The sequence below is a fragment of the Drosophila innubila genome, assembly GCF_004354385.1.
Source record: "Drosophila innubila isolate TH190305 chromosome 3R unlocalized genomic scaffold, UK_Dinn_1.0 2_E_3R, whole genome shotgun sequence".
NCBI lineage: Eukaryota > Metazoa > Arthropoda > Insecta > Diptera > Drosophilidae > Drosophila > Drosophila innubila.
In genome coordinates this window covers 19,623,482-19,645,176 of record NW_022995380.1, presented here as the reverse complement: position 1 = coordinate 19,645,176, position 21,695 = coordinate 19,623,482, and the positions used below count along the sequence as shown (strand labels likewise).

Here is a 21,695-nt window from a genome sequence, read left to right as displayed (position 1 = left end):
ATTTAAGCAAGTTTAGAATCAAAACCTCAGGTTCAGCGGGTATATAAGCCAGTTTTAAAAATGTTCTTTAAACAAATTAGTTTAACCAAGGACAATTTATAAAGTTGTATCGAAAGTTGTGTTTGGTTCATGCTAAAAGAAAGATCAATATTGTCGTCTTATAATCCATGTTTCCATATCTCCCCTTCACATTGATTTAATTAGTCAAGATTTGTATGCATCACTATTATTTTCGGCTCACGGATTTTTGGGTTCTGAACGTTGAGTAGTTAAACTACACACCATTGGTTTTGCTTTATTTAAAATAATACTTTAATAATAAATTGCATAAATTTATAACATTTAACATATTCTCGTTGCATTTTTTTAGATTCTTCTCTTCCATTTATTTGCTTTTGATTTTTTTATGTACACAACAAAGGCAATAAACATTTTGCGGCCAAAGAGGAAAACTTGTTTTGTGTGTTTTTGTTTAGAGTGAAAAGTTTTGGATCGCTTTTCACTTGCACATCGTCTACATATTTAGTATATAGATTAGATATATGTATGTATGTATGCTGGATGGTAAGGTGTATGTGCCATATTCATAATTAATTGATAAAAGCATAGATTGAATAAAATAAAAAAAAATAAAGAACCAATGATAAACAATTTGATAAACGCTCTCAGTGCGTCATCATAAAAACATTTTCAGTTCCAACATTTGCAGCTAATTTACAATAATTTTATATATATATAAAGATATATATGTATATATAATAAATCTGTATGCGCTAAGTAGTTGAAAAATGTTATTACATTGATTAGAGTTGATAGTTCGGAAAGAGTTCTAGTTTTAGTTGACTGTAACTGTGCTCGGGGATTTCGGATGCGATTTCGAGGATTCATCTTCAATATTTGAAATCATTTTTGTTTTTAATTTGTTGTTAGCATAACGGTGTAGCAATTAGAATTAATAGATATCCGGACAACCGCTCCAGTCTTGGGCTGCCTTGGCCTGCCAATATGTATTCTTGTAGACATGAACGTACTCATCGCTGCCCTGTTCCTTCTCCCGCTTGAACCACATGGCCTCATAGGCCGGATAGGGTCGTCCTTCGGCAGCGGCCTGCTCGGCTTCGGTCTCACGCTCTCTACGCACCGTTCGCTGCTTCTCCTCCAGTCGCAATTTCTCCTGGTTACTCGCATCCCAAGCGCCCTCCTCCATCAGCCGTTGATCCGGACGCATACGTGAATCTGTGGGCGCAACACCTTCCTCCGGTTCGTTGAGCTGACAGGCCAATGTGGTGAAATTGTAAAACTTTTCCGATTCTGGTGGAGCTGGACGACGCTTCCATGCGATCTTGTAATCGCCAGTTATGTAGGTCGGACTGTCCATTGACCCATTCGTCCTCAGTACAGGTGCTATTTCGATTTTATCATCCCAGGTGCCACGCACCACCCACTTGACCTCGTTCTTGCGATTGATAACCACGCCCTTCACCGTCCGCTGCACCTCCCGACTGAAGTAGGAGTAGGGTATATAGTTTAGAATGCACTTGTTGCCCTCGGCTGCATTGGTGCCCTTGATCTCCATCTCGCCGTGCTGATCCACCCACAGTTTGCCCACAATTATATTGTTGACAGTCGTGGTCACCTTGCGCCAGGAATAGCGAGATCCGCTCTTGGGGAACAACACATAGGCGCCGCCAAGGGGATTGATCTACAAGATAATAAAGTACAAGTGAATAAGACTGGTGGAGGTGTCTATGTGGAGTACTCACCTGCACATACTTGCCACGGAACTTGCTTGTCATGGAGAACTCCTGCCAGCACGTCCAATTCCTGCCCTCACAGTGCAGCGCTGCAATGGGCGGATGATGTGAAACCTGCTCGGCCAAGGAGCGCCAACCCAGATCGTCCATGCGATCACACTCGAAGGTCTCGCCCAGGAGCGGATTGAAGGGTTTGCCCGTGCGATTCGTGGTCGTCGCATAGGTGGAGACGGTGAAGGCGGCCAAATAGGCCAACTGCTCGCACTCATCCGTGCAGGCGGAGGCAATGTCCAGTATATTCGCGTACTCGTAATCCTCCGTCAGGCGCTGCAGCATCGAAAGCGGCTCATTGAAATTGACGGGCATGGGGATTTTGGACAGATCCTTGCCAATGCAGTTCTTCATGATGGACCACAGGCTAAGGGGATAATTTGGTTTATCCGGGACACGTGTACGTCGGACTGACACCTTCTGCTCTGTGCTGCTGGGGCCGGGATTATGCTGGATGTTGTCTTCCTGCCGTTGATTCGAGACTCGATCCACGTGATCCTCATCCTCCTTACCGGATAACATGCGGGCGGCGCTTATAAGGCAAACCTGCTGCACGGTCTGGACGGTGCGCTTCGTCTCATCGCTTTCCGAGGAGCTGCCCGTCTGACCCTCGGAGCCAACCTGATCCTCGGAGCTGCTCCGGCGCTTGTTAAGCTTTAGGATAAACGTGCCATCCGACGGCGATTCACCCGGCTCACCCGTATATCCATGCTCCTCCGCATCAAAGAATTCCGTTTCATCATCCGAGGTGAGTATCGCACCTGGATTTGGATTTGTGGCTGCGCCGGAGGATTGTGTCGTGGGTTTCGTACGACGCACCCTTACGGCAGCCTGCTCCATTTGAGATTGCTGTTTGGCCATCTGCTCTATGATCTCCTCCAGCCGCTGTCGCTGCTCGCGCTCGTGATGCAGCATCTTGGACCACTTGTGGCCCTGGGACTCCGCCGAGCGCAGATAATCATTGCCCGCATTTATCATCGCATTCGATGTGATTCTAAAGAGCGTGGCCCGCTCATTGACAATCTTTGTGCGACTGGCCAGCGATTCCTCCTCGTTCGATTCCAGATCATTGAGAGCACGCTGCAGAGCTGCTCCATGTTTCGTTATCAGATCGTAGCAGGTGCGCATGTTCTCCAGTCGTTCGGTTAGATCCCGCACCACCGTGTTGATCTCCTGGCTTGGCACCACTTGAGCCGTCTCCTCGGCCTCCTCCTCCTCGCTCTCGATGGCACGTATGGCACGCGCCTTGGCCAGCTCCAATGAGGTCACCCACGACTGACGCTCCACCTCGTTGGCGGCCTTGATGTGAAACGTCTGTGTGCCGCCATTTGAGATGACAAAGGTGCACGAGTCCACCGTATGGATGAGTGCTCCATGGAGCGAGATTGTGCCGCGACAGGTGTGATTGATTTCCGACTGGTTGCGATAATAGCTGAGCACGCCCTTGGAGAGCACAAACCAGCGGCGTTGGTATCCCTTGATATAGTTTGTCCACTTTAAGAGCCAACCCTTCATTTCTGGATCGCCGCCTCCCTTTTCAGCTGCTGTTGTTGTTGTTGCTGCCTCAGCCATGTTCCCGTTCCCGTTCTCGTACCCACCGTGATAATTTTTATATATATATATGTATATTTATTAGCACTCGCTTGTTGAAAGTTACTTCTGTAAATGATTCCCCGTTTCTATTCCGTTTTCCGTGTCTGTTTCGGTTTCGCAAACGCCACGTACAATCTACACAGCGGGGGAATGCGAGGGGGCAAGGGAATGACAACAACTCCAAAATTGAATTCAGGCCCCAGAAACCAAATGTTTTTTTTATTAGCTGCAGCTGGCTGCAGCTGTTTGCATTATATACTGATTGCACTTGCAATCGCAATCGTTCACTATGAATTTCGTTACTTTAGCCGCTATTCTTCTACTTATTTTCTTTTTTTTTTTTCTGCACAAAATAAAGAAACTATGGAAGTCAAGTGCGCATTTGTGTGCGTGTGTGTGTCTGTGTCACTGTTGCCCGCTTAGCTATTTTATAGCTAGTTCTGGTTAGTTGCAGAGTTCGCTTGGTAGATATATTTCAAAATTTGCTATTAGTCGGAAATCTGGCTATTTTAAATATATTTTCAGCTAAGTTTTGCTATTGATATTTTTAGTAAAGCTGTGCAAAAGTGCCCGCAAAAACAAATGTAGATGCTTTCCAGCCAGAAGCAGCTATTGTTCCTAAAAACTTGGCAGCACTGTTTTGGCCCAAGGACTGCCACCCGGTCCAAAGGCTGCCACCCTATAAAATTTTCGGATTGCAATTTACATTTACCAGTGTGGCCGCACGCGACCAATAACCCGTTCTAATAGATAATTGAGTCAGTATTTATTAATTACCAGATGATCTGATATATTTTAGGTGTAAAATTGCCTATATTTTTATATCTTGAGAAATTTGAAAATATCTATGGCGCGCAGTTTTAAAGTAATTATTTTAAATTGTGCCTTATTTATTGAAAATTTCAAGCTTATGACATTCGAATTTAGAGTAATTAATAAAAATTTGTGTTGATATTATGGCAGAATACTTTAACAACCTACAAAATTCATAACTGTTTGTTTTTGCGATGAAAGACATCGTATGCGTGTTTTTAGTCCGTTATTTTTCATATTGAAATAATTTACAAGGAAGATTTAAAGAGTAAATTAGCTGAAATTAAGATTATAAAACGGCCAAGTTTGCTGGATATTCAAGGTTTTTTTACTTACTTTTATATCATTTTACTAAATGCTGTGAAATTTTTACATTGAATTCTGTGTATATTTTATTTGATTTTTTAAGTTCAAGAAATCATGTGACTAAAAAAAACAGACCTTGAAAAGTGACTCACACTGGTAGTAAAATAAGTCAATTAGTTTGTTGTCACGATTTTACTAACATAATTACATAATGATATCCATTAAATAATAAACACAGGTAGTTAGATTAATAGCACAAATATGAAGTTGATTTCTTAGGGGTATTCACTTCTTGCACTCGGCCCAGGAATATCGAAACGTGGCTATCATGCGGTAAAGGCTGCAAATATAAACTTGGTCATAAAGGCGATCGTTAAAAAGGTGATTTTGGACAATACACGCGAGCACACACACATAAATAAATAATACACAGGGTATATATGTATACATATATAAAACGCGACTGAGTCAGAACTACAGGTCGATTCACACAACAATGTAAACAAATACACAAGTCACCACATAAAATACATATGTGTATACATATGTATGTATATATACAATAAATCATTTATTCGTAGGCAGTTCTTGCATAATATAAATTAAATATATATATGTATATAGTTACAAGTAATTTAAAAATACAAAATACAGTTTCATTTTCATAGTTCATTTTTTTTTTTTAGTTCCTGACGGCACTTTTTCACAAAAACATTTATAGAGATTTTGGATTTGGAGTTGTTGTGATGGGTTATATGGGAATTGATTGATTGCTGCAACGAAAGCTTTACAAACAAACGCACAGTACAATAATAGTTTATAGATATGCACAGCGACAATGGGGGAAGGCATAAAGGAAGAGAGATTGACATAACACAAATGTAGAATAAAAGCAAAAATACATAAAATAAATACAGAGAATAATAATAATAATAGGCAAGTGGCGAGCTGAAAAGCAAAATGTGTGTTTGTGTATCTTTAGAATTGCTTAGTTACTATTATGAGTGGGCGTAACTGTGTGTGTGTGTGTGTGTGTGTGTGTGTGTGTATAGTATAGAAATAGTATTTCCTTTACATGGTATTGTATGCAGCGGTGTTGAAGCTTTGCTTTGGTAAACTTAGCCTAGTCAGTGGATGTGTCTTGCCATGCTGCGCCAGACGTCGATGCTGCACTTGTTGCTGCTCCGTTTGCTGTTGTAGATGTGCCAAGGTGTTGTTATGTTGCTGATGTTGTTGCTGCTGCTGATTAAGATTGTGACGGGCAGGTGCGGGCGGAGGACGATTCTCACTGTAGTCGTGAGTTTTATTTGACAGCGATCGATCGTAATAGGAGCGTGGGCGTTGTCTAAAGCAATTCATGCTGCTGATTGCGGTTGTTGTTGTTGATGCTGCTGATGTGGTGTTGTTGGTGGGTGGGGGCAGTGTTGCTGTTGCTGTCGTTGTGCTGGCAACGGCATTGTTACTACGAGAAGTGGTTTGATATTTATGCACTAGACCTTTTACATTACGATCACAAGTTTCGCTTACGCTGGAGTCGGATGAATTGGCAGATGTGCTGGACGAGCAGTTGTTTGTTGCAGCTGCAGTTGCAATTGTTGTTGTTGTTGCTGCCGCTGCTGTCGGCATATTGTCGATCAACACATGATCCGCATGCTGAGCTACTGGTGACGAGGGCAGCGATTGATGAGTCGCCTTCTTGTTTGTCGCTGTTGTTGCAACACCAGCTGTGGCAACACCTGTACTGCCTCCCCCCGCCCCCGACACGCCCACCACTGCGGTGGCTTTGGCTTCAAAGTTCTGCTTGAGTATTTGCACATTACCGGAAATGCGTTGATCCTCCGTGACGGCCTGGCTTTGGCCACCACGCAACACAACAACCAGATCCGAAGATGTGTTCTTGTTCTCAATGTCGCTGGTGTGCATCAATTCCTCGCTGTTGCAACGTATTGGCTGCCGTTGACGCGGACTGCCCACCGACGATGCGCTGCGATACAGATTGACACACTTCTTTTCAGCTGTTGTCAGTTCCTCCAGCTGCTCCTGTTCCTGCTCCTCCTCCTGCGCCTGCTGGCAGCGCTTCTTCAACAACGCCGTATTCTCTTCGAGCTTCTGCTTGGTGCGCTTCACGTTGCCCAGCTGTGATGATGCTGTCGATGTTGTTGTCGTCGATTCACTGGCATTGCAGTTACTTGGGGTTGTAGTTGTGCCGCAACTGCTGCTGCTGCTGCGCTTCAGATCCTGGATTTCTCCCTCAAAAATGGCCGTTGTGTTGCGATTGCTGTCGTAGTAACTGCAGGAACTTGTGCGCAGCGGCAAACTACTGCGATTGTCACCCGATCCCCAGCTGGCATGACGTGAAGGCAACTCACGCGGTCGAGGACCACGATTGCGTGCCACGGCGGCAACGGCACTGGGGGCAACATGCGATTGCGATTGCGGTTGGTGGTGAGGCAGGGCGTCGAGTATGATGCCACCGCTGGGTCCAAACGATTCCGTCCACGATTGCGTTTTGCGACGTTGACGTTTCTCACGCTCCTCGACGGGCACGTTCACCTCCGTTGTGCTGGATTCGCGTTGCGTAAATGATGTTTGCGTTATCAGCTTGGAGAGTGAGGTCCATACGGGTCCTTGGGATTGCGCTGGCGGGGCCTGCGTTGGCAGACTGCGACGTGGTGGCTCCTGATGCGCCTCGAGATCATGAACACGCGTACGCACCGACAGCGGCGTGTGCTTTTGTATGTGCAGCACCTGGTTCTGGGTGACGCTGTAGTTCTCACCATTGCTGCCCGGAAATCGCATATTTTTGGGCTCTTCGGCCACACTACGCTCCGGCGTCAGGTTCTCCATGGATTGACTTTGTTGTTTGGTCACTTCCACGGCACTCTGCGTCTTGGGCGATGTGCTGCTCGAGCGTCGCAGCATGCGTCGTTGCTTTTGTGCGCTGCCCCTTCGATGCTGGCCACGATTGCTCATTCCGCCAATGCTGCTGTTATCCTGTTGTTCCGTTGTTGTTGTTGTCTCGCCGCTAGACTTTGACTTGGCCTGATTGAGAGCCTGGATCAATGGCGTTGGCTCGCTGCCCGGCAGCAAGCGTGCATCCTTTGTGCTCTTCAGATTCGTCTCACTCTTGCTGCGCTGCAGCTTCTCCTTGTTCTTCATGGCATCCAGCATTCCGCTGTACGTCTCCAGCTGATTAAGAAAGTTCTTGTTCGGTTTGATGCAACTGCGACGCTCCTTCACATGCTGCAGAGCACGCTGGAACTCCCACTTGTAGGCCTTCATGGCATAGGCAATGACCACTGAAGCTGAGCGACTTACACCCATCTTGCAATGCACCAGCACCTTGGATCCCTCCGCCTTGGCACGCGATATATAGCGAAATGTGTCATCCCAGTACTTTAAAAGATTCGTCTTCTCATCGTCATAGACACGCACATTAAAGTACTCAAAGGTGCCCGGAAAGAAGTTGTCAATCTCTCGCGTTACATTCAGTATATGCCGAACACTAAGGAGTAAAAAGATTAGTTTGAATTTGTATGGTTTATTATCTTCAACGTACCCATTCTTTTGCAACTCTTCAAGATTACTGGCATTCCATTCCGAACCCAAATAGACGTGCTCAAAGATTTTGGTTGGCGCATCCATTTGTCCCAATATCAGCAGCATTTCGGCATCAATAAACGACTTGTACTCGCCCAGATCCATATCTAATAAATCCTCCAGGCGACCGCGTATATACTTGGAGGTCACCTCATCCAAATCCACTGACATCATGATTGCTTTGAGCTTCATTTTAATGACACTTTCAGTTTCCTCCTTGGCGGTTGGTCTGCAAAACACAATAACACAGATATAAAATAAATGAAATAAAGCAATAAGTTTATAGAAAATAATTAAATGTAAACTGCAAAGTAAAATATTTATCTAAATACTTTATGACTATTGTATTAATTTATAATATGAATTGAATTAGATTAGCACACACACGAAATAATAAACACTATAAATTTTAGTTTCTATCAGGCCAATCTGATTTTTTTTGGCCTGTTCTAATTTCATTTAAGAAACATCTTGCATATAAAATTCCGTAACTACATAATAAATTTGGTAGCTCTAGCTCTTATAGTCTTTGGGATCTATGTGTTTATACTCAGCTATTGTTACTGATAAATAATCTATACTTTATGGGGTCAGAAATGCCTCCTACTGCCTCTTGCGCACATTTTCTCTTTCAGCAAACATCAAATATCCCAATAAAATCAAAATTAGCTATTATTTTAATTGTTCTATTGTCCTACTTGTTTCTTATGGCATCTGGTGAGGGGGGTCGTCGACTCTCAAGCGCATCCATGGCATTCCATTCGTTTAGACACGACTGATCCGACTCAATGCGACTTTCGTAGCTGGTTAACCAATCGTGCGATGGTCCGCTTGGATAGAAGTTGTTTTCACGAGCCTTTCGAGACACTTTGTGTAGCGTTTGCAGAGCCGACCTGTAAGTTAAACATAGATTATATTAAATAAAGATTTTGGATTATTTAAATGAGGACTTGCCACATCGCTTGCACTGATACGGGCTTAAAGATGTGGGTCTTCTCGTAGACTGCAACACTGAAACCGCTGCAGTGAAAGAAAAAAAATTAAATTAGAATTGTTGATTTGGTTATTACACTTAACCAAAGGTAATAAAGAAGAATTTAAAATTTTAAGAATTGGTTCAACATTTATTGTTTGGACTGTGGAAAACCCCAAATAATTTCCCTATAAGTTTTCGGTGGATTTTGGAAACTCACCCATCGCCATCCAGGTGTATTGTGGTATCAGCGAGAATGGGCACAACTAGGCCAATGGTCGTCCTCTCGTTGCAGTCAATGCCCAAGAGACATGACTCCTCCATGCCCGAGGTATTCTTGTTGTTATCGCCCGACTCCCGATTATCCGCATCACATTTTAGGCATTGACGATTGGCGTTAACCGACAGACGCTTTGCCGTTTCCTCCTGCGTTGCCTGCTGCGCCTTGTGACTGTCCACCGACAGTTGGCGTTGGGCAACAGGTGTGCTGGGTGGCGCCGACTTGACGGAATTGTGACGCATTATTTTAGAGCGTCGCTCGCCGGAAGCCGCCGTGCGGCAACAGCTGCGCGAGGCAATCACAAGATATCGCGTTCGATTCGAACGCTGTGACTCCAGTTTAACAGCCTGCAAGCAATAATAAAAGTATTAAGAATTATTCATTCAAATGAAATGTATTTCGTTTGGTAGCTTACCATTTTCAAGGTATCCTCGCGTTGCAGCAAATAGAACATGGACTGTAAATGCAGTTGAATGTCCGAGTTGTTGCTTTGCGTGCTGTTGCTGGAGCGTGTGGAGTCCGTGCTTAAGCGTCGCTCCGAGTGTTGTGGTATGTCCTTAAGGGCCAACACCAAGGCAGTTCCCTTGCCAGCAAAATAACATTCACTCCTCTCGCTTTTGTTATTACTATTACCCTCATCGTCCTCGGCTTCGCCATCCTGCAAATAAAACATTTGTACCATTTTTATTTTAATTATTTATTTATTATTATATTTTTTTTAATCATTGAGGTTTTGGGCAGGTGACTCAGACTCACCCAACACTGTACACAAAACACAATATCTGATTTTGCCATTTTGGAGTTAAGTGAAATTCATAACCAAACAAACTTGATGATGAATTGCTTTATAAAAAGCAATAAAAACAAAAATAAAAGAGAGCAAGAGAGAGATAGAGAGGCGACACCTACATGTGATGGACGCCAATGTTTACAATAATTCCCCCGTTCAAAACGATAATTTTGTCTGATGAATAAAATTCCAAGGGCAGACCCCCTCACGCCCACACTCCCTCCTCGTTCAAGGTTTTGAGAGCTATTTTTGGGGGCGGGGTCGCTAACGGAACCAAGACCAAGAATAAGAAGTAGAAAAAATCGCAACGACGTTGACAAAAACTACAAATAAGGCAATGCAAAAATGTTCAATTTATATTGGAAATGGGAGAGCGCGCAACGAAACAAGACGAGGGGAGTGGAGGGGAGGTGACATGGCGTGGCAGCTGCGACGTCGCGACGTCTGCTCGGATTTGCTTGAGTTACAACAATAAATAATCATAATAAGAACAACAACAAGCAGAAGGCGAGCAATAGAGATGGTAAACTATCAATCGGGCGAGCGAAATATCGATGTGATGTAAAAATACATCGAAGTATCGAAAACTAGAATTTGCTGAAGCGATTAAATCGACATATCTGAAGAATCGTAGTTTAACGTAGTTAATTTGCAGAATTAGGTTCAGTCGCTAAATTTTGGATGAATGATCGTATTAAATGAACTAAAAGAATTTCAAGGTGTCATGTACGCACTACAGAGATATAAAAAAGTAAGATTTGTATTATTATTCCGATATATCGGCAACTCGATTCTTTTTTTTTTTTCAATTTTACATTTTGACTTAAAACTAGATTCAAATAGGATTTACATCACTAGTTAATAACACTTTCAACAGTTTTGTTTAGTTTTTAAGCTCATTTCTTTATTATTGAATTTATTTTCGTAAACTATCGAATGGAATTAATATCGATAGTCTGCCAGCTCTAGCGAACAATAAACAGATGCGCGAATCGTGGCGCGACTGATGATGATGACGCTGACAAACCGCCCACAACAAGACGAGCAGACAGTAAGAGAGGAAGACAGACAGAGAGAGAGTGGGAGAGAGAGAGCTGGCAGAGAGTGGAGCACCTTTGCATGTTATAGGTAATTTTCAACAAAATTGCCCATATGGAGCAAGCGCTCATACAACAAAGGATCACTGCCTAGAACGGAACACGCACAGGAAGTGTTTATAGGCGGTGGCCAAGCCCTTTCCCCCCATCACTCACCACCCAACTATTTCAACAAAGCTCCGTTAACAACGCGTAACCAAAACAAAGCAAAATCAAAGAGAGAGAGAGAGTAGGTAAGTGAGAGCGAGAGAGTGATACACTACCGCAATCATACACACACACACACTCTCTCACACATACACATGCAAATAAACGCGTAGCTGTTGCAGCTGTAAAATTGCACCTTACACATAAATGGGGCAACTTGGACAATTTTGCAGGCTGCATGTTGCATCCACCTTGCCACCTTCCCAAGTTCCACTTCCTGTGCACATATTTTCCAAGAGAATAACTCACCGAATTTGAGCATGAGCCCGCCACACTTGGCGAACGCTGCACTGTCACTAGCGCCATTGTGTTGTTGTTGTTGTGTTGTGTGTTCTGTTGGATGTTAAATGTTTGCTGATTCTGATTCTCTGTCTCTTCCTTCGTATCCAAGGCCTTCGTTTAGGGCCGCGTGTTTTCTTCCCAATCCTTTTCCGAGTTCGTTGGGCTCAAGTGTCTGTGTGTGTGTGTATGTTTGGGTGTATGGGTGTATGTTGAGTCAAGTGTTGGGGCGAAAATTCACAAATGCATTTTCATTTTGTCGACGTCGTTTCCTCTCTCCGTTGTTTTATTTTTTTTTGCACTCGGCACTTCGTCTTGTCTAACTTAAAACACTAAGAATATGGCGGGGCGATCGACGGACTGGCTGAAACAGCACGCGCCCGTTCACACGATTGACACCGCACAACGAATACGAACAATTATGATAAATGTTATTACAAAAAAATTTTCGTCAAAGAGCCAGAGCCAAAGACCGTTCAGCACGACGACGCCATATTTAATTTTATTGTCGATAACAAGCAGTAGTGGTTCTGAGACCTATCGAATACACATCAAGTGGTCATTTTTTTTTTTGACAGGTTGGCAGCACCCGCTCAATGTAGTTATCGATTTGCGGCGAATTGTTGAGGTTGCGGTGCTGCAAAAACAGATGGTGAAATAATCAACGGGGCGCAGAAAATAAATAAATACAAATAATACAAACTTCAGTAGAAATTATTTAATTAAACAAATGTCCGGATACATTGAGGAGCCAGACAGGATGTTGCCACGCATAGCATTGATAGCGTGTGGGTGCTTCAGCCCCCCAACGCCGATGCATCTGCGAATGTTCGGTAAGTGTATTTGTTTATTTCTGATAATGGATAATCGATAATGACATTAACATTGTATCTCATTTGTAAACACACAGAAATAGCCCGAGATTACTTTGAAATGCGTTCAACGCATAAGGTTGTTGGCGGCATCATCTCACCCACGCATGATTCCTATGGCAAGAAGGGACTGGCACCTTCATTGGATCGCTGTGCGATGATCAAACTGGCGGTGCAATCCTCCAGCTGGATTCGCCTGTCCGACTGGGAAGTCCATCAGCCGCAGTGGATGCGTACACAATCCGTGCTGCAGTATCATCAGAACTACCTGAACAACTTTATCAACTCGCCGGGCGATGAGGAACACAATGGAGTACTACCTGGTTGGTTGCCACTTGGATTACGCGACCGCAAGGATCCCATACGCCTAAAACTGCTCTGTGGAGCTGACTTACTCGAATCTTTTGCAGTACCCGGTCTGTGGGCCAATGAGGATGTAAGTCTGAGCTCATCTGCTTTATTTTTAAACAAATATCTAAACGAATCCTTTTCAGATTGAGGAAATTGTGGCCAACTACGGACTTGTGGTCATTTCACGTTGTGGCTCCAGTCCGGAAAAGTTTATATTCGAATCAGACATTCTAACCAAATACCAGGTAAGTTTGTAAACACTTAATATTTGTTATACCCTTGTGGAGGGTATAATAATTTTTGATAAAAATAATGATTGTTCATGAGTTTTATTTATTGCTCAAAAGTAATCATAAGTAAAACAATAAAACTTATAGAATAAAGATTATTTCTTGAGTTTCATAATTAAATTTATAATGATTACAGTCCCTGGAATAAATGTGATTTTATTTTATAGCGTAATATAACGTTAATTACCAACTGGGTTCCCAATGAGGTCAGCTCTTCTCTGGTGCGTCGACTTCTGGGACGCGGTGAATCTGTCAAGTATTTGCTGGATGATTTGGTGCTTAATTATGTTATACGACAGGGCTTGTACAATGTGAAATCGTAAGTGCAACAGTTGCATGAGCTTCATAAACATAAATCATCTGCTTATAACTTGATACGTACACTGAAGGGGCTTAGTTAGCGCCACATGATGCATCTAGATACTTGCCACACGCTACACGCCACACACGAAACACTTCCAGAACTCATGGTATCATGCAAATGCACCACCACAACCAACTATTTGTATCTCTCTCTTTTGCAAAACATAAAGGCAAGATAGATCGACCAAACCCGTCGCTTGACGCTGTAACCAATGCACTTTGCACCATAATGATGTAGGTGTTGCACCTAGAGCACTGCAAGACCGGGAGCAAAAACAACGGCACCATCAGCAGCAGCAGCACCACCACCATCACCACCCCCTGCATCAGCAGCACCACCATCAAGAGAATTTGAACCACTCGCAGCATGCAAATCAAAATCTTCTCGTGCAGTGGCATCTTTTCATGGAGTGTGAGTGAACGAAAGCGGAAAGAACAAACATTGCGAAACTTTCCAAGTTTTTGTAGCTCTTGCATGTAAATATGTATATTTATACAATCCCTATAAATACATAAACAGATCAGTTTAGAAATTAGACAACCTATATTTATACATACAGTATTCCAGTGTACGTATCATTACAATTCGCACTTAATTCCTTTAAAAGATTAATCTTTGCAATGTTTGAAAAATGCTATAACCTGTTGTTGTTATTGTTGTACTGACCCATGCATACATTAAATATCGGAACGTAGTAAGTATATAACGGATGCAGTGCGTCCAAATCATTTGAATTTCAATCGCACATACATGGACAGCAATAAGAATACCGTTCAACTGAACAATGAGCGAACGGAGCAGGATATGGATGAATCGGACAGTCCACTCAGACAGCAGCCGCGTGTCTTTTGCTGTGGCGAGACGCCGCGTGGCGCCACCAAGTTGCCATTGAATCGCCCAGGACCCGGCCAAGCAGTGCAGGTTATCACAGTGCAGGGCAGGGGCAACATGACCAGCGATGCCTACGAGGTAAAGTTTTAAGGTATCCAATTTAATTATTATATTTATCATATAACATATTTTTCTTCAGGAGTCCCAGGCCAAGAAGCAAAAGATAGCACAAGTGCAGCAGCTCTAAAATGTTGAAACTAAATTCTCGAAAGAATGACACAGGATGAATCCTAATAAGAGATTTGATTTTCTTCTTATTGTAGATATCAAATTGTATAAACTAATCTATAAAATACAAGCTAACATATAGGCAGCTTCGCTAGCGATAAAGTACGATGTAAAATGTTTAATGTTGTTAAATATGTTACTGAAGTTTTTATTATATTAGAGCAGAAAACTACTTATAAAAATTGTTTCTCATTTTTTGAGCTCGCTAGAGGTAAAGAATTTGTCAGTATTAATTTTATGAAGCCATTATTATTATTTATTTATTTTTAAGCCAAACTAATTTAAAATTAAATTAAAAAATAACTTTAAACAACAAATTTAAAATTACAACTGAAGTTAAAAAATTCGAATTTGAAATAAATGTTAGACTTCTAGCTCTTACCGTTTTGGCTCCTTAAAATTATAATTGCCAATGAGTCAGTGAATTGGTCAGGGCCAATAGGTCAATTGTTTAAAATTATGTTAAAGATTTTGGCTGTCGCAAGCCAATGAACTTGCAACTTTTTACTGGCCACTGCAGTGTTGCCACAACGTGCATTGACATTGCAGCGAAAGGGCTTCCCTTGTTGCACATTTGACTGGAGTATCAGATGACGAAACTTGTTCTTACAATTTTCCATTTTCCATTCTTTCAGAATTGTCTGTTAGAAGCGCCCAGTTGTGAGTTCCAAGTCGCCGTGTTAAGTTCGTATACTCAACGCGAATGTTTTTCTTTCGACGTTCGAATGTCAAGCCGGCGCCACGCCCTTCGCGAGCCCCATCCTTCGCCCTGCCCAAGCGTCGTGGTCCGGTGCTGTTTACGCCCTCGCATCAACATGATCAACTGCCGTTTTTATCCCGTTCCCGGTTCAGTGCCTTGCCGCATTTTCGTGCCTACGGCGATGAACCCGAGAGTCTTTCTCTGTTTATTGCTATACTGTATGTGGTGGATTTGTTTGGCATCTTTCCGTTTCTGACGCTGCCCGCGCTGCTAATCCGCCTGGGTTACTTTGGGGTGCTCCTCGTGCTTTCCATCATCTTCCTGCAGATGTATACATCATTTCTGCTCTCGCAATGCTGGACAATGGCCGAGTATTTGGATCCTTCGATAATGCAGAAACGGAATTATCCCTATGCTGCACTTGCCGAGCTCGCCTTTGGTCCCTATGTGAGTGTATTGGTATCGGTGCTGCTGGATCTGAGCATCTTTGCCTTGGCTGTGCCCAGCATTGTCATGGCTGCCGAGAATCTTGAGGCCGTTGTGCTCCGCATGAGTGCTGGCCATTATAATTTCTCTTACTGCTATTGGGCGATCATTGTGGGCCTCATCATCTGCCCGCTCATGTGGCTGGGCAGTCCCAAGCACATGCGGTAAGTCCAAGCTACAACATTCCCTCTCTTTATCTTGCAACCTCCTCTAATCTCTTCATTCAGTGGACTGGCCATTATTGCCGCTTGTTGTTTGATTATCATTGTGGCGCTGCTGTGGTATTGCCTCCTGGATGCCTCTGCCATTGGATCACCATTTCAAGGGGTATCGATGGGTGGGTATTCCTTCCATCACACCGCCATTCAAATGGCCAAAAATTAATATTATTTAACTATTTTAATTTACAGCAAAAATAACTTTAATAATAAAATATAAGTATTAAATTAATACAAAATAATAAATGTAATTACAGACACTAATTTTTTCAGTTATTAAATTATTTGAGCTCATTATATTTGAGATTTAAAATTCTTGAGGTATTCAAAAATTTCTAATTAATTTTTATTGCAGTGATAATTAGATTATTTAATATTGATGAAATCTAATCGCATTTCTTATCAAGTGAGCTTTGGAATTATTTTACTCTTATAATGCATTTTTGGGAAAATATTATATGGAATTTTTTTTCCCATAAAATGCATTTTGGGAAACATATTATAATGTGGAATTTTTTAATATATAAAATGAATTTTGGGAAACCTATTTGTATTTGAATTAAATTAAATTAATTTAAATATTAAAGTAATATTAAAATTACATAGAGTTACAAAAGTAATAGTAAGTAAATATTAGGTTTTATTTAGTTTTAAAATTTACAGAGAAAATATTTCTTTTGTTTTGTTGTTGGCCTATTGTTGTATACCTATTACAATTTTATTTGTACTATAGAGCTGCCTGGATTTCTAACTATCCTGAACGGCTATAGCATTCTGGCTTTCCAATTTGATATACATCCTGTGCTGCTCACGTTGCAAATTGATATGAAGCGCAAGTGGCAAGTGTCTTGGGCAGCACTTGGTGGCATTGCCAGTAAGTAAAAAACTTATATATCTATTTTATTTATTTAACTTCAGCTAAAAGCAGTCGATAGAATATTATCAGAAATTTAAAATAATAGTACAAATTAAAAGTGTATATAACCAAGTACAACTTGAAAATGCCCAACATTTAATGTTTATTATAATATAAAAAAAAATAAAATAAAAATGTAATAAAAAAATATAAACTTTCAAGGAAATTCTTGTAGCAATATATTAAAATAAATTTAGTTACTTGCAGTGTGGCCATCATTGGTTCCGTCTTTGCCGCCTACAAATTTGGCTCAATGGTGGCCAATAATCTACTGCAGTCGCTGCCCACCAGTGTGCCCTTCTATGTGATGCTCATCCTAATGTCGCTCCAGCTGTGCTTCTCGGTGACTGTGGCCAGCTCAGCCATGTTTCTGCAGATCGAGAACTACTTCAAGTTGCCAGAGAGTAAGTCATAATCCCAGCTAATACGCTCTAGACTCACTCTAATCCCTTCCAGCTCTGTGTTGCAAGCGTGTGCTCATACGCTCCTGTGTCCTGGCCTTGGAGGTGCTTGTGGCCGAGTTTGTGCCCAGCTTTGATGCACTCATGGATGTGGTTGGTGGCACCATAACCGGTCCTTTAGTGTTTATCCTGCCACCTTTGCTGTATCGTCGCATACGACGCATGGAGCTGGTGCATCAACGCATTGCCGCCGAGGCTAGTTATGGCAGTCTACCCTTGGATTTGAACTATGATCCAGTTGAGGTGGAAATGGAGCCACTGCTGGTGACAGCCAAACCACATACACCACGTGGCTTGTGGCTCCGTTTGGTGCGTCTGTTGCATCGCCTCGAGTGCGATGTGTCCTGCACCATGGGCGTACTTATCTTCGGACTGCTTGCCACCTTTCTGTCCACCTATTTGAATCTCTTCACCATAGGCGATCTCTTCGCGAACAATTCCCCCTGCATGGGCAACCTGAGCATGCATTAACTAAAAATCTTAGCTGAATACTTTCATCACATCTATAAATATAGTTACAGTCTGTCAAATAACTGTTTTGACATATAAGAAAATTCACATAAATTGTTTTTTAGTTGCATATAATTCTTAGAACAAGAAAAAAATAATTAACATCCATTGGATTTAACAACTTTTAATTTTTTTCGTTTGCCAAATCAATTACTTGATATACTGTATGTCTAATCAACAGCTCATCATCATAATTTAATTCTATTTCCGACCTTCGATAAGTTCAGACACCTCAATTGCCAACATTTGATGCAATATTTATTTAATTAAAGTGTTTTGTACAACATAAACTACAAATTTAATAAATTTAGTATATTATAATAGATGAACACACGCTCTCAGTCTCTCTGTGTGTTTAATTAGTTAAGCTTTATTAAAACACACGTAAACACAACTAAATATAATTTATTTTTTATTTGTTTTTATTTTTTTGGGTAAATGCACAACTACGCATCATTTATCATCTTTCGGTCGCGTCGCAAATGTTTTGTGTGCTTAAAAAACCAAAATCTAAAAATATTAAAAAAAAAAATGTTATACGCTGAATTTGAGACCAGTTCAGTCGAAAGTTGAAGTATATTCCATAGAAACAGTCGGTGAGCTGATAACGCCTAAGTCTTCTCAGTCTCAGTCTGCGTCTTAGTTGAAGTCTTCTTTCTTCTGGAATGCCACAGAGGCTGAGCTCAGTGTTTAAATTTAAACACAGCTACGTTCTTCCAATGTGTAAAAATTCTTCCACATTGATTCTTCTCTGAGAATGTGTTGTATACATAAATTTAATTTATTCTTTCTTTGGCAGCTGTTTACTTCCATGCATAACGTTTTTTTATTTAATAATTTTTTTTATTTGCGTATTTGTATATAATATTTTGTTGTTGTTGATTTTTTTCCTGGCATTTTATTTCCGTCTTCAGTAATACGTTTTTAACCATGTTCCGAGATGAGCTGATGCTGATGCTGAGATGACTCAAACATTTTCTATAGATAACCTCCCCAATCAGAGCCACAAATGCTAAAACCACAATCGTATAAGTAATGTTTCTAATGTGATTATTTATTAAAATTAAAATTAATACTCATTGTTCATTGATAGCAAAGTTGTTTATACAATTGTTGTTGTGGCTGTTGTTGTTGTTGGCGTCATCAGTCGACACATATTTAATGTGGCAAGCGGGCCCTTTCAGCACACACTCAAAACAACAACACTCATACTCATACTCAATATTGTATTCACACATTCAAACATTCACACCTGTTGCTGTACGAGCATTTATTAGCTCGTTATTTTTTTTATTTCTATTTTTATTCATTCTTGGCTGTTGTTGTGATTTTATGGCCAAAATGTTTACACAAAAAAGCCCAAACTGCCGTTCTACGCACCCTTTTTAATTACGTCGGAGTTTTGAACTTTACATACAGGCTTACTATTATTATTGTTAAGGTCTTCTCTAGTTGTTTTTTATGTTCATCTCGAATGCGTCAAGCCAAAACTGCAGAAGGTCTCGTTTGGCACGAACCTCGCTTTGACTGTGGAAGATGCTGTGATGCTGTGATGCAGTGATGCGGTGATGATGAGTCACCCTTGAGGCAAGTACAAGTGTAGTACTCCATTGAGAGTCGCCGCTGGAGACGGAACTGTAGCTGCTGCTGCTGCTGCAGGGGCATCTTCCAAGTTCCAACTTCCAACTTCCAAGTTAGACGTGGCTGCAACATAAATCGTGCTAATTGATTATATCGTAAAGCATTTGACAAGCATTCTTTTACAATTTACACAAAACAAGCATAATTAATAGTTATTAACTTTTATTGTTTATTCAAATTTATGTTGAAAATTACTAGAGTTTAACAAATACATAACCTTGCCTAAAACAATTGACAAGCATTAAGATATGAGTATATGCTTGAGGTATTTTCTAGAAAAGAGTATTTATATTAAAATCAGTTGCATTTGTGATTTCAATTAACAAAACTATGATTAGATTTAATTAAATTTAATTACTGTTATTAAAATTATATTTAATTGAATGTGTTTATATATTTAAAGCAAGCTGTTAAAAGAATGTCATAGAGTCATAGTCAGGAACCTTTAAGTCTAAAGAATTTCCTTAAGAAAAATGTGATGTCTAAATATATACGTGTATGTATACTAAAAATATTTAGTAAGTTATCAGTAATATTTATTATGTAATTCTCCTACGTGCTTCCTTTGAAGCGCGAATTTCTATAATCTAACGAACATTCTTCAGTATGTTGATATTTTTACTAAAGGAGCTCTTCATTTTCTACTGATTTGGCACATGTCAAATGTGATTATAGAGCTATAGCTTTAACATTATATTTTCTGCAACTCGTCAAACAATTCATAGGTTATTAACGTGGCCAACAGTTGTGCCTCGAGGCTGTGGCTGCTGTCAAAGACTGATTACACGGTGGCAATTTTCAAGTGCTCGCTACAAAGGCTTAACCCAGAAATTAATGATATTTAAATAGCAAGTTCCTTTTGCCAATGTGTGTGTGTGTGTGTGCACAACAATGAACAATTGATCTTTGGTCAAAACTTTAAGCTGAAAATTTCACTTTTCATTTCCTATTGACCTCATTTGATTGGCGCACTTCTTTCTAATTTTTTGTTTTTTTTGCTGAGCATGCTTCTTCAAGTGCCCCGCAGTTCTTCAATAATTTTTTTGATTTTTATTTTGTTTTGTATTTTGGATTCTCTTTTTGCTAATCGAATTTGGGAATCGGGCACTCGCTCTATCGAAATATAATTTATGTTCAATCTTTCTGCATCAATTGAATACTCATTAGGCACATTCACACGTGCAAAAAAAAAAAACTGTCTAAGATCCCTCAACGAATTTTATTCTCTCGCACGATGATGACTTTTTGATTTGGTTTTATCTTTGACTTACAGAATCAGCCCATGAAGTGCTTTTCAAGTTTACCTACTTTTTATTTTGTTACTTTGATATTTTTTGTGTATTTTTCTTTTTGGTTAACAGTCGCCCCTTTTAACAGTAATTGTTTTGTCCTTGCTACCAACTTGACCCATTTAGTAAAAAGGTAGTGGCAAATTTGCAAAAAACGCATACACAAAAGCATACATAATCATTGAAACTAATGTGTTTGTTTATAAATAAATCGATGACGTTAGCAATGATTAACTATCAGACAATACAAATTGTTTGCTAATACACCTGAACGCAGACAAACGTAGACGAATCTTCTCGGAGATTCGTATCGCATTATTCACATAAATTACAATATTTGGCGAGCGCAAGAAAAATAATAAAAACGTGAGCAACAACAAATGACAATAACAACAACAACAGCAAAAGCAATAATAATAATAAATGCAACAACAACAATAACAGCAATTGAGAGGTTCAATAATAGGCAAATAAATAAATATAATTATAGACCCGTTTTGATAGTTGAATGCACACGTCAAGGACGTTGAAGGCCATTCAACGGTGATTTTTTTTTTTGGGGGTTGTGAACTTCGCCCTCCTCCTTTCCTCATCCCCCTTTCCCATTCCCCGTCTAAGCTGGTCATGCTAATCAAGACGCAGCAGCATTAAGCCAACAGATTGATGCTGGCCCATAAATTTGATCAGGGGCAGCCAAAAGGGGCGGCAGAAGCTGCAAGGCCGCAGCCAAACTGT

At 40.9% G+C, this 21,695-nt stretch overlaps 3 protein-coding genes across 8 annotated transcripts; 2 read left to right on the top strand and 1 right to left on the bottom strand.

Annotated features, from left to right (window-relative positions):
- Nucleotides 1-356: 356 nt before the first annotated feature.
- Nucleotides 357-12,288, bottom strand: LOC117792371 (protein phosphatase Slingshot). Of its 4 annotated transcripts, none has more exons than XM_034632485.1 (9): nt 11,714-12,288; nt 9,786-10,028; nt 9,311-9,717; nt 9,072-9,137; nt 8,816-9,010; nt 8,077-8,346; nt 5,892-8,022; nt 1,764-3,368; nt 357-1,702 (listed from the first exon to the last, which is right to left on the bottom strand). In XM_034632485.1, the coding sequence occupies exons 1-9, from the start codon at nt 11,768-11,770 to the stop codon at nt 953-955; spliced, it is 5,724 nt and encodes a 1,907-aa protein (XP_034488376.1). In that variant the 5' UTR covers nt 11,771-12,288; the 3' UTR covers nt 357-952. The 4 variants fall into 4 exon arrangements, with proteins under 4 accessions (XP_034488376.1, XP_034488377.1, XP_034488378.1 ...); XM_034632486.1 differs by lacking the exon at nt 11,714-12,288 and adding an exon at nt 10,127-10,180; XM_034632487.1 differs by lacking the exons at nt 357-1,702; nt 1,764-3,368 and adding an exon at nt 4,691-4,857 and having other exon boundaries at nt 5,593-8,022; nt 11,714-12,281.
- LOC117792372 (nicotinamide/nicotinic acid mononucleotide adenylyltransferase 1) lies at nt 11,048-14,911 on the top strand. 3 transcript variants are annotated; one of them, XM_034632489.1, is made up of 7 exons: nt 11,053-11,490; nt 12,322-12,576; nt 12,654-13,051; nt 13,110-13,211; nt 13,424-13,575; nt 14,316-14,589; nt 14,651-14,911. In XM_034632489.1, exons 2-7 carry the CDS (start codon nt 12,474-12,476, stop codon nt 14,696-14,698), a joined length of 1,077 nt encoding a protein of 358 aa, XP_034488380.1. In that variant the 5' UTR covers nt 11,053-11,490; nt 12,322-12,473; the 3' UTR covers nt 14,699-14,911. The 3 variants fall into 3 exon arrangements, with proteins under 3 accessions (XP_034488382.1, XP_034488380.1, XP_034488381.1); XM_034632491.1 differs by lacking the exons at nt 14,316-14,589; nt 14,651-14,911 and adding an exon at nt 13,646-13,740 and having other exon boundaries at nt 11,048-11,490; XM_034632490.1 differs by lacking the exons at nt 14,316-14,589; nt 14,651-14,911 and adding an exon at nt 13,790-14,255.
- Nucleotides 14,912-15,442: 531 nt separating this feature from the next.
- Nucleotides 15,443-18,035, top strand: LOC117791391 (sodium-coupled neutral amino acid transporter 1). The gene is made up of 5 exons (XM_034631126.1): nt 15,443-16,089; nt 16,153-16,262; nt 16,877-17,017; nt 17,257-17,463; nt 17,516-18,035. Exons 1-5 carry the CDS (start codon nt 15,443-15,445, stop codon nt 17,989-17,991), a joined length of 1,581 nt encoding a protein of 526 aa, XP_034487017.1. The 3' UTR covers nt 17,992-18,035.
- The last annotated feature ends 3,660 nt before the right edge of the window (nt 18,036-21,695 follow it).